Genomic DNA, 12,445 nt, shown 5'->3' with positions numbered 1-12,445 from the left:
GGTCATACCAAAAAAATGACATGATCAAGCCCAAATAGAAATAACCTAGGAAATGAAAAATAGACTTAATCTCTAGTGGAATTCCTGTAACAAGGTAAGAAGTGATTGATGCTTGTAGCTGCTTGCTCAGGTTATCTCATGAAGATAACAGACCAACAAGAAAAGTCCTAAATGGCATTACACAAAAAAAAAATCTATTTTTAAGAGTAAAAAGTCAAGTCATTGAAGTATTTTGCTTAGAAAAGACCTTTAAGATCATTGAGCCCAACCATTATCTAACTCTACAGGTTAAATAAATGTTCAAAGAAGGGACAAAAAGACACCCCAGGTTGTTTCCTTTCAAGTACTATCATTCTCTTCTTTCCACTGTCATCACCTATTTCAGGCACATTCATTTACTGTCCTCCCTCCTGCAGGGAAAAACTGGCTGGAACAGAAGGATTTCCTCCTCTCTGATTTGTGTGAATGAGCAGTTTGGGCAACACAACAGAAGCCTACAGACAGAAATGTTTCCATGGTAATTGGAAAAAGGCAGGTAGAGGGAGGGAAGAAAACTGCTGAGGAGTTAAGCAGAGAGTTCAGAGGGGTAGAGGCAGGCTTTTGAAAGAGGACAGCTTGAACATCATTAGCGTGAAGGCAAGTAGTAGATGGGTTTTGTGAGTAAAATCTACATAGGTTCATTGAAAAGCAAGCCCTCACCTCTCTCAACAATTACAAACTGCCTAATTGTCCATTTTCTGTGTTATTTTAAAGTCATAAACGAATCCACCAATTAGCCAGGTTTTCAGCATCAGAAATGCTGCTGCATTTGTCTCTATAAACAGACAAGAAGCAGCAGCAAACCCAACCAAAAATAACAAATATTCATTGAAAAAAAAAAGATAACTGAAACCCTCTGGAGCAATCCTAAGGTTGTGCTTACATTTGGCTGTGTGACACAGACTGTGGAACTGCAGATGCCATGTTTTCTCTCCTCTGTGGAGCACCCAAGGTTAAAAGTGTTTTTAAACAGATCACCTACAAACTTCCAAGGAGCGACAAGCTGCTGCAATACATCTCTAATCCATTAAGAGAACATACCTGGTATGCAACTGTCATTCCCAAATATGCCCTCAACAAATGAAATCACAGCCTGCTTTCAGTAAGTCTTACTTTCTTTTGTGAGGAGTCTCTGTGCTCACTGAGTGATACCTCATTAGTTTCCTCTGGGGAACAGAAGGAGATGTTTCAACAGGTACCAGAGACTCCTGGCTTTCTGTTGGCAGATGACTTAGCGTGTTGGCTCGCCTCCGAAAGCTTTGCTGAGGTACCGTAACGGACTGCTCAAGAGCAGAATCATCCAGGTTGCTGGAAAGATCACCTACTGACCCACTGCTCTTGACAGAGCTTTCTGCAGGGAGTGCAGGAAGTTTGTCTTTCTCCTTTTCACATGCTGGTGGATCCTAGAAGTACAAAAAATAAGGTTATCAATCTCTGGGTTTAGAACTGATCATCAAGGTTGCAATTCCATGTTATTATTCACATCCCATGGACACCTGCTTCAAACTAGCTCAAAGAAAGTATCTCTGATGTTTTATGACTTTGTTACCAACTATTTTGGTCAACAAACCACAGAGAAAAAGGAATTTTGAGAATAATTGTATTTTAGAGTATCCAGGAACACAAAAGGGGGAAGAAGAGATGACTCAGGTTTAGGTGACTGTGACAGCAATACAAAGGGAGGCACTGTCCCTGGAAGCGTTCAAGAAAAACTGGATGAGGCACTTAGTGCCATGGTCCAGTTGACTGGATAGGGCTGGAGGATAGGTTAGACTGGATGATCTTGGAGGTCTCTTCCAACCTCGTTGATTCTGTTCTATTCTATTCTATTCTATTCTATTCTATTCTATTCTATTCTATTCTATTCTATTCGTGGATCTACTGGAGGGAGGCCAACAGAGAGCTATGAGGATGACATGGACAGCGGCATTGAGTGCACCCTCAGCAGGTTTGTTGACAACACCAAGTTCACCAAGTTGTGTGGTGCAGCAGACATGCTGGAAGGAAGGGAATCCAGTCAGAGGGACCTGGACAGGCTGGAGAGGTGGGCACAAGCTAACCTCAGGAAGTTCAGCACGACCAAGCACAAGGTCCTGCATCTGAGTTGAGGCAATCTCAAGCACCAATATAGGCTGGGCAGTGACTGGCTGGAGAGCAGCCCTGAGGAGAGGGACTTGGGGAGTGCTGGTGGATGAGAAGCTCAACATGAGCTGTCAGTGTGCACTTGCAGCCCAGACAGCCAATCAGATCCTGGGCTGCATCAGGAGAAGTGCGGCCAGCAGGGCGAGGGAAGTGATCCTCCCTCTCTACTCCACACTGGTGAGACCCCACCTGGAGTATTGCATCCAGTTCTGGAGCCACTACTACAAGAGGGATATGGATGTGCTAGAACGTGTCCAGAGAAGTGCCACGAGGATGATCAGAGGGCTGCAACTTCTCTGCTATAAGGACAGGCTGAGAGAGTTGGGGCTCTTCACTGTGGAGAGGAGAAGGCTCTGAGGTGACCTTATTGTGGCCTTTCACTATCTGAAGGGGGCCTACAAAAAAGCTGGGGAGGGACTTTTTAGAGTATCAGGGAGTGATAGGACTAGGAGGAATGGAACAAAGCTAGAAATGGATAGATTCAGATTGGATGTTAGGAAGATGTTCTTCACCATGAGGGTGGTGAGACTCTGGAATGGGTTGCCCAGGGAGGTGGTGGAAGCCCCATCCCTAGAGGTGTTTAAGGCCATGCTGGATGAGGCTCTAGACAGCCTGATCTAGTGTGAGGTGTCCCTGCCCACGGCAAGGAGGTTGGAACTGGATGATCCTTGTGGTCCACTCCAACCCTGACTGATTCTATGATTCTATGATTAAGGGACATCTCTCCTGAAGAAAGACTGAAAGACCTGGGGCTGTTTAGTCTTGAGAAGGCCAAGAGGGGATCTCATCAGGGTCTGTATCTGAGGGGTTGGTGTTGAGATGAATCATGAATGTGATGGTCTCCTTTTAGTGGTGCCTAGTGATAAGACAAAGAACAACAGGTACAAGCTAGAACACATGAGGCTCCACCTCAACATGTGGAGAAACTTCCTTATGGTGAGGGTGATGGAACACTGGAGCAGGCTGCCCAGAGAGGTTGTGGAGTCTCTGTCTCTGGAGACTTTGAAAACCTGCCTGGATGAATTCCTGTGTGGCCTGCCCTAAGAGATCCTGTTTCACAGGGGGGTTGTACTTGGTGATCTCTAAGAGGTCTCTTACAACCCTTAACATTCTATGATTTCAGAGTACTGTACATTTGGCATCCCCTCTAACATTAAAATATTCCTCTTCTGTAGCTGAAGGTTTGCACAAAGGACCTCAATCCCACGACTAGATGCCTGTTTCCCTGCAAAACCATGCACTTGTCTTCATTCCCAACCACATTTTCTCCACAAGAAGCCACTCTCCAGAAGTATCAGCAGAAAAAACAGACTCCTGATAACCTGAAGTCAGGAGTCAGCAGGTGACCAGGCACTAGAGCAGAATCAATACCTGCATGCAACTGTGCCAAGTGCTGGGCTGCCTCCAGGGAATAAGACTTGGCTTCTGTGCTCTTTGCTTTTGTTGTTTTACTCAGACTAAAAGCTTTTTAACCTCACAAAGAGGGGAAATGACTCCTCTTCTTGTTTTGTGTTTCTTATGAATGTCATCCTCCATTTGAGGTGTGGACTTGCAGGGTAGGATCAGCTGACCAACAAGGGCTTCCACTCCACAGCCATCATATTCAGTATAAAGCTGAGGGATCATATGGGTTAAGCTCCTTTCTTCAATGGCCAGCATCCAAGGATGACTCACAATTACAATCAGTCACCTTGTCAAACCCCACAAAACAGCCAAAACAAAATGCAAGGCATTAGAACAGAAGATGAGCACTTGGTGACCACATTCATCTCTAAGCAGCTACTTCAGGGAAGGTTATCTGAAGTTTCTAAATATAAACACTGACCCCAGGCTTTACTTACTTTACTTGCCCTGCTTACAGTGCTGGACATGGTGTTGTCCAAATCTCCAGGCACAGAATTGTCCAGTGGACCTTTGGCTTTACCGCCCTGTCGAGGTAAAGCACACAGTTAAGCTTATGATATATACAGCACAGCAAAAAGAGATTTGTACAGCACAGTAAAACCCCCTAAGTTCCACAGATAGCATCAAGTTAATTTTCTGAAATACCTAAGAATAGCCTTGGCCCCTCTGAGAAACAAGAGGCTTCATTCAAGACAGTCACTGACATTTTAAAGGATCCTGTGGAGAGCTCTCATGAGCTTTCCATGATATGGACCCTTCCATACAACCAGCAGTAGGACAAGCGGGAATGGTCTCAAGTTGCACCAAGGGAGGTTTGGGCTGGATATCAGGGGGAATGTCTTCACTGAAAGAGTGGTCAGGGAGGTGGTGGAGTCACCATCCCCAGAGGTGCTGAAAAAACATATGTGGACATGGCACTTGGGGCCATGGCTTAGTGGACTGATGGATCATCTTAGAGGTCTTTCTTTTTCACAGTATCACAGTATCATCAGGGTTGGAAGAGACCTCACAGATCATCAAGTCCAACCCTTTACCACAGAGCTCAAGGCTAGACCATGGCACCAAGTGACACATCCAATCCTGCCTTGAACAGCTCCAGGGACGGCGACTCCACCACCTCCCTGGGCAGCCCATTCCAGTGTCCAATGACTCTCTCAGTGAAGAACTTTCTCCTCACCTCCAGCCTAAATTTCCCCTGGCGCAGCCTGAGGCTGTGTCCTCTCGTTCTGGTGCTGGCCACCTGAGAGAAGAGAGCAACCTCCTCCTGGCCACAACCACCCTTCAGGTAGTTGTAGACAGCAATGAGGTCACCCCTGAGCCTCCTCTTCTCCAGGCTAACCAATCCCAGCTCCCTCAGCCTCTCCTCGTAGGGCTGTGCTCAAGGCCTCTCACCAGCCTTGTCACCCTTCTCTGGACACGCTCAAGCATCTTTACACCTTCAAAAAATCTTTACACCTTCAAAAAATTCTTTACACCTTCAAAAAATGTCTAGCATTTAGAAGCTCAGCTGCAACCATCTGAGGGTACAAGATGCCCAGAGAAGCTGTGGAGTCTCCAGCTCTGGAGACTTTTAAAACCCACCTGGATGCATTCCTGTGCAGCCTGCTCTAGGTGATCCTGCTTTGGCAAGGGGCTTGGACTGCATGACCTCTGGAGGACACTTCCAACCCCTACCATTCTATGAGGCTATGGAATGTCCATATACTCTATTTCCCATCTAAAAATGAGTTCACATCTTCCAGAACTTGGCATTCTCTCTACCAAAGCCTTGGTCTTGCCATCTTCTAACACGAATGCTCAAACATTTTTGTCCCTGTGTCTTTAATAATCACTTGGCTATAACCTGGCAGGATAAGAAATATGACTTTTCTATCATTCACATAAAGCAAGCAATGAAATTCTGTTCAGAGGCAATAAAGATACTCACACGGGATAAAATGCTTTCAAATGATTCTGTCAGAGACCTTTTTGCTTTGTTCTTTAACATATCTAATCTGAACCTTGGAGCGCTGCTGGGCACCTCATTTACAGTGTTCTCAGCTGGGGGCTGTGGAGCCTGCAAGTTCAAAAACACAGATATGAAATATTCAGTGGCATGGAGCAGAACCTCAGTGAATAGTATGAAGACCTCTGCAACCTGAATCAATACTTCCTCCTTGCACCCTTTCATGTCTTTTTTCTACTGATAACAAACAATACCAACACAAGCCCAGTAAACCTCCTGAAGGAAACATGCTGAGGGCAGTAGGCTGCTTCAGAAAAATTGCCACTTTGGCAGGGAACTGAAGCTGTGGTGACAACATTTCCTTAATGACAAAGTACAAGTATGCACACTCTAAAGATTTAAATGTAACAGATTACAGATTTCTGAGAGATTTACTTTTCTTCAGACAAGAAATTAATTGAAGTTGATGAAGCTCACAGTAAGTAGAAACTCTGAAATGTCTCCTTTTTATTAGGAAATGAAATATCATGATAGGAAGAGAGGAAGAGGCCTCAAGCAGTGCCAGGGCAAGTTTAGGCTGGATATTAGAAGAAACTTCTTGACTGAAGAGGCTCACCAGGGAGGTGACTGAATCCCCACTCCTGGAGGTGTTTAAAAGCCACAGAGATGTGGTGCTGAGGCAGATGGTTTAGCCCCACAGTTGGTACAGTTAGACGGTGGTTGGACTGGATGATCTTAAAGGCCACATCCGACAAAAATGATTCTATGATTCTATTACAATGTGGCTTTTTAAGGCCAGCAAAGTACCAAGTTCTTCTCTGTTTTTCACCAGTAGATACATTTTCACCTTAAAGCTAAGAGTCTATTGAGAGTTTTGCTTTAGAAATAAATCTTTTGGTCCATTCTCACTGCTCATGTAGGTTAGCATAGCACATACAGAAATATCACCATCTAAATCTAACTCCTGCAGTACAGGAGAGTTTGCAGTGGCACTTTTGGGGGTTCATCCTGAGGCTGCCAGCCTCCGGCTCTCTACCTGGCCCTAAGTTCAGAAATCTGAATGTCTGATCTATAGAAATACATCTGAACAGCACATCACCAATATCACCAAACTCCTGTCTAAACAGAAGTTAAAAGCTTTCCTATTTTCAGATTAGCTGGAGAAGCACTTTCTACAAAGGCATGCAGTGACAGGACAAAGGCTAACGGCTCTAAACTGGAAGAAAATGGATTTGGGGTACACATTAGGAGGAAATTCTTCCCCATGAGGATGGTGAGGCACTGGAACAAGTCGCCCAGAGACGTTGTGGAGGCTCCAAGCCTGGAGTGTTGAAAGCCAGGTTGGATGTGGCCTTGAGCAACCTGGTACCTGCCCCGTACTTGCTCAGGGCAGGGGGGTTGAAACTGGATGATGTCGAAGGTCTCTTCCAAATCAAAGCATTCTATGCTTCAGTATGATAAAGTTACTGGTTTTTTCTGTTTACCTTCACTCATCACATCTCCAGAAAGGGCAAACCAGATGCTACCTGCTGCCAAGAAAAGACACTTCCTCTGCAGGTAATCTTCATTCAGCAAGATGCATACACTACTATCCTACCTATTTTTTCTCTTTTGCCTTAAAAATCAAAGAAAACAAGTGAAAAAAGTGAATACTTATGTAGAGAAGAAGCAAACAGGGACATCAGGATGTCATGGGTTAATGATTGCTAAGAGAAGTAACACTGCCAGAGTACATGTTCAAAGGTATCTGCTCATACACTTACCTGTTTTGCTTCTCCAACATGAACATGGTCCTTCTGCTTTTCTTCATACATGTTTCTCAGAACAGACATAACCAACTCATTCTCTTTTTGCTCATTTCTTGGTCTTAATTTCTTTAATTGAAAACATCAGAAGCAAAATAATTACACATCTGTGTAACAGCAAACATGTACTCTTTTAATCTTGCCACGGTCAGTATCTCGTTAAGCCTCGATTTGGTTGATGCTACTACTGCAGTCCACCAGAGGACAGCAGTGTTCCAGGCACAGCAGCAATACAGCCAGAGAAACGCCTGACCTTACTTCATACATGACAGCACAGACGTGAGGAGATGAAAGACTAACTGTAGAGCTATCAAATTGCCAAACATACACACAGACTTTAAAATATATTTCTGCCACTTTGGTTTTGATGTAAGGAAAACCAAAAGTCTATAGCTCAGAGCTTGTAGCACATGTCAAGTACTTACTGAAGTTATGACTGCAGTTTCTAGTCTCAGAGAAATACTGCCTTAGAAATCCTTCTAGAAATCCTTCTCTGCAGCAGCTGAGGGAACTGGGGTTGTTTAGTCTGAAGAAAAGGAGGCTGAGGGGAGACTTTCCCACCCTCTGCAATTTCCTTAAAGGAGGCTGTAACGAGGGAGGTGTTGGTCTCTTCGCCCAGGTAAAGTGATAGGACAAGAGGACATGGCCTCAAGTTGCACCAGGGGAGGTTTAGGTTGGATATTAAAAAGAAACTTCCCGACTGAAAGGGTTATCAAAGACTGGAACAGGCTTCCCAGGGAGGTGGCTGAATCCCTATCCCTGGAGGTGTTTAAAACCCACAGAGATGTGGTGCTGAGGCACATGGTTTAGCACCAGATTTGGTAGAGTTAGCTACTGGTTGGACTCAATGATTTCAAAGGTCTTTTGTTCCAACCAAGATGACTCTATGATTCTATTCTCATTGAAGATCTCATTTTAGGGAATGTCAGTTTCTTTTAAATGACAATTTTTTAATACAAAGTGCAGACGGCAAATGTATTTCTTCCTGCTGCATTCTATTCAGATCAGAGAATCATAGAATACTGGGTTGGAAAGAACCCCAAAGATCATCTGTTCCAACCTCTCTAGGTGATAGTGCAGTTGAAATGAGATGGCCCAGCTGCCTGTCAAGCTGAGTCTTAAAACTATGCAGTGCAGCAGAACCCATTACTTCCCTTGGGAGATGATTCCAATGTCTGACTATTCTCATGGTGAAACATTTTCTTCTGTAGTCCAACTGGAATCTCCTCAGATGTAATTTGTGCCCATTGCCCCTTGTTTTTATCATGTGACTCCTTGCAAACAGGGAGTCTCAACCTTCTCAGTAGCCACCCTTTATGTGCTGGTCCATGGTAATAAGGTCTTCCCAAAGCCTTCTCTTATCAAGGCTGAACAAACCCAGTTCTCTCATCCCTTCTTCATACAGTGGGTCTGAAGTACTGTAAGAGATGATGTTTTAAAAACAATCTATTGTAGAGTTGAATCCCAGAAGCCTAACTTTTGAAAAGCAGATGCTGTTTAAGCCTCTGGATGCAATGCAGAAGACACAGGATGAACTAGCTAACACCAGGGTAGCCCAGCAGAGTAATAATAAAAGCATCCTTCCAAAGACCATTACCTAACACCACATGGTTACAGTGCAGGGAGCTGTAAGAATACAACAACAAACATTTCAGGCAATTCAACTCAAAAGAATCAGCTGCAAAAGATGGGCAGGAGTGATGTACTTTACCCCTGGTTTTAGCAAGTTAATGGTTTGCAGGCTCCCCTGCAGAGAATGAAGTTTCCTGTGACTACTAGCAACGGCTGTGCAGATCAGCTAACTGCTGCCTACCAACAGATTACACAGCTCATGGAATCTCTCTCACAGAGTGACTTCCAAATATGGTACTGGATGATAAAGTGCCACATGGAAACACACGAAGAGACTGAAATGACTCAAGAGAGGAAGGAAAGAGTATTTTTTAAAACGTCTGAAATTTCCTAATCTTCAGCAGTGTGCCAAGTCCAGTGATACAATACTCTGCATCTGTCTGGGATCCAGCTGCTTTCTTCTCTGCTCAAAGGGATTTCATTCAGAAGGGAGAAAGTTCAACTTTTCCCCTTAGTTTGACAAGTATTAAGAACTAGGATAAAGTTGAGGTGGGAAATTTTCTGATCTGGGAGTGCTAAAAGTGTATTTTTTTTGGTCAAAGTAACTGTTGTAAGCTGCTGCCTTCACTCACAAGAAATGTGTGGGGTTTTACTCAAGATGTCAACATTTTCGTGGAGAACAAGTAGTAGTAGGGGAAGAAGTAAATTGAGCCATTTTCATCAGCTCTAGAAAAACAATGATATTGTAATTAAAAAGTCTATTAAAAATAACAAACAATTCACAAATAATAAAAGTTGTCTCTCGAGGAGGGCAGATTTAGACTGGAGAATAGGAAGAAATTCTTTACAGTGAGGGTGGTGAGACATTGGAACAGGTTGCTCAAGGAGGTCAGAGATGCCCTCTCCAGGGAGATGTTCAAGGCCAGGTTGGGTGAGGTCTTGACCAACCTGGCCTAGTGGAAGGTGTCCCTGCCCAAGGCAGAAGCATTGGAACTGGATAATCTTGAAGGTCCCTTCCAACACAAACTGTTCTGTGAATCTAAGAAACTAACTTTGATGCTTCTCAGTAATGTTGGCAAAAGTGGTTTTGCAGGAAACAAAGGGCTTACCTTAACCTCTTCAAAAACAGAGGCCTGCTCCTGATTATTTAGTGTTGTTAGATGCTTTTGTAGTTCTAGTTTAGTCTTAGAAGGGTGTAACCCTACCAAGAGGAAAAACAAACAAAAAAAGAACAAATCACAGGGTCAAATACGTCAGAATTAATCAATCACATAAATCTGCACATAATTTAAGCCCAAGCTCGTCAGTTGTTTGAGCTGAGCCCTTGCACTGATTTCATAACAGGGCATTAGAAAGAACTTTAGGTTAATTTCAAGCTACTACTGAACTCTCTAGAATGAGGGACATGAACTCTACAACGAGGAGATTTACTGAGTGCAGAGCAGGATTATACTCTTAGCTGAAGACTCCCTTATCACACAAGGGAAAATAAACCCACAATGTACCATGTGTTAGCAGACTGCTTTAGTGGGGTTTTAAGCAGTACTGCTCACATTTTGCTTGGGGTAGAAATGCAACTTCCATTGATTTGTATGTCTTCTGAAAAAGTGTAACTTTACTGCACGTTAGTGAAGTTCTTGGTTTGCTGTCATTTACTGGCAGCCTAAAGCAGGCTACCCTCTCATTCAGATTATGTTTTTTTGCTCTCATCCTGGATTAAATCCCTTTCCCCTCTATTTTCTGTGAAAAACCAGCAAAGCATGAGCAGCATTTTGTACTTCAGTTTCTGATCAAGGCATTTCTCCTCCAGAAGCAGACTATAAGATTAACCAGCTGGCATGATTAAAGGCATTAAGAATCATTTGCCTTTAAGAAACTCCTAAAAACTCATAGCTAGCTGAAGATCAAAATCGAGTGAAAAGTAGTTTTGGAAATTCTCCAATTTCATCAAATTAATACTAGACAGGTTTTAGTTCATCAAGCTACTGTCATGTGATCTGACAAGCTGCTGCTGCCATTTATTCACCCCAGGCAAAACAACAAAACCTGTCAAATTTGCTGGAAAGCAAAGATATTTGTTTGGTTAAGTCCTGAACTTGTTTTCTGGGCAACAGCTACAACTCTCACTACTGCCTTTTCATGAAGGACAATAGACAAAGACCACAAACACTGCACATTAAAAGCATACATGTTTGGTTCATGTTTACTGGCAATGCTGCAGCTTCAGGAGGACAGCAGCTCACAGCTGGGGTGATACCCTCCTTTTCTGAGCAGTTCCTCTCCTTGGTTAACACAGCCAAGCTAGCTGCAATTCTGTAATATTTAGACTCTTGTTTCTAAAAATCAAACTGCAAGAAAGGAGCTTAACTTTTGTTAGAGAATTCTTATTCCCATACAGATAACTTGATGCTGCAGTCTTCTAGAGGGCTTTCAACCCTCCATTTCAAGTGTCAAGCTCTTCTTAAGTATCCATTCCCTTATTTTCTTAGCTTCTAAGATTGTTCCCCCCATAAAATTGTTAGAAAAATACATTCCAGTGGGAAGTTGTTTAAAGCTCACCTTCTATCTTCTCACAGAGTTTATGCAAGCTCTGCATAGGACATCCTTCACAGAGCTGGGGCTGTGCCTTGGAAGTCTGCTGCACAGCAGCTACGGTGAAAGCCTGTTTCAACGTCATCATGATTTCATCCACCTGAAAAGGATAAGAGTGCAGCACAACAGAACTTCACTCCTCCACCAAGCATCTGTTTTCCTTAACACATCATCTTTCAGGATGATACTGCTGCTTGCTTGGGGATGGTTATGATTAAAAAGAAAAGCTGTTCCCATGCCATTTCTTTATGCAAACACACAAGCAAATCAAAATTCGTTGTGACCTCTTCCACACTGTGGTGTAATAAAAGATATTACCTCTATCTGGAATCCTTTTCTTGTCTGATGTAAAAGCTTCCTGTAGTTGTGATGTGCTGGCCTGACCAAGAGCACAGGACTGTAGTGCTGACTTTCTGAACAAGTATACCATGAAAAAAAACTTCTTCCAAAACTTAGATTGTGCAATGAAAGGAAAATTTATTGGATTTTTAAAGAGGATTTTAACCTCTGCCTTCAAAACAAACTAAAAGCTCCTGGTAACACTGCTGTGTTTAGTCATGTTTTTGAAATAAATCTGTTCCTGAGTGGAGCAGGATTTAAAGACATTCAGCAAAAACACAGAGCATGGAGCAACAGAAGGCTTTTAGGGCTCAATATTCCATTAGGATCTTCATTTCTGTCACTTACCAGTGCTTCATCTGTACACTGAAAGACGTAGCAAACAAAGTGGAAGCCTCCATTTTCTGATGACTCTCTGCAGATGAATCCAAAGTGATCCACATGTCTAATTCCCTAGCACAAAAACAGCAGTAATGGAGCAATCAGCTTTGCTTTCAATGCTTACTACCTGCATTTATTCCAGCAACAAAAGCAGGAAAGGCCTAAGCATTACAGATAGCTCACATATTACATTAAAGCCACCTGGCCATTAAAAAAAGATCTATTC

The 12,445-nt window shown here is 43.2% G+C and overlaps 1 protein-coding gene across 6 annotated transcripts in view; it reads right to left on the bottom strand.

Annotated features, from left to right (window-relative positions):
• TBC1D1 (TBC1 domain family member 1) overlaps positions 1 to 12,445 on the bottom strand; it is a 118,946-nt gene that overhangs the window by 37,813 nt on the left and 68,688 nt on the right. For 4 of the 6 annotated variants that reach the window (XM_064149128.1, XM_064149123.1, XM_064149125.1 and 1 more), the window contains 7 exons: positions 12,187 to 12,291; positions 11,467 to 11,599; positions 10,017 to 10,108; positions 7,294 to 7,404; positions 5,513 to 5,641; positions 4,023 to 4,109; positions 1,153 to 1,442 (listed from right to left, as the gene is read on the bottom strand). In XM_064149128.1, the coding sequence (XP_064005198.1) occupies positions 1,153 to 1,442; positions 4,023 to 4,109; positions 5,513 to 5,641; positions 7,294 to 7,404; positions 10,017 to 10,108; positions 11,467 to 11,599; positions 12,187 to 12,291 (947 nt within the window). The remainder of the gene's footprint in view (positions 1 to 1,152; positions 1,443 to 4,022; positions 4,110 to 5,512; positions 5,642 to 7,293; positions 7,405 to 10,016; positions 10,109 to 11,466; positions 11,600 to 12,186; positions 12,292 to 12,445) is intronic. The other 2 variants (XM_064149124.1, XM_064149127.1) reach the window with 1 other exon arrangement.

The sequence above is a fragment of the Pogoniulus pusillus genome, chromosome 9 (genome assembly GCF_015220805.1).
Source record: "Pogoniulus pusillus isolate bPogPus1 chromosome 9, bPogPus1.pri, whole genome shotgun sequence".
NCBI lineage: Eukaryota > Metazoa > Chordata > Aves > Piciformes > Lybiidae > Pogoniulus > Pogoniulus pusillus.
The sequence above is the reverse complement of the archived record's forward strand: the minus strand, read 5'-3'. Positions and strand labels throughout refer to the sequence as shown.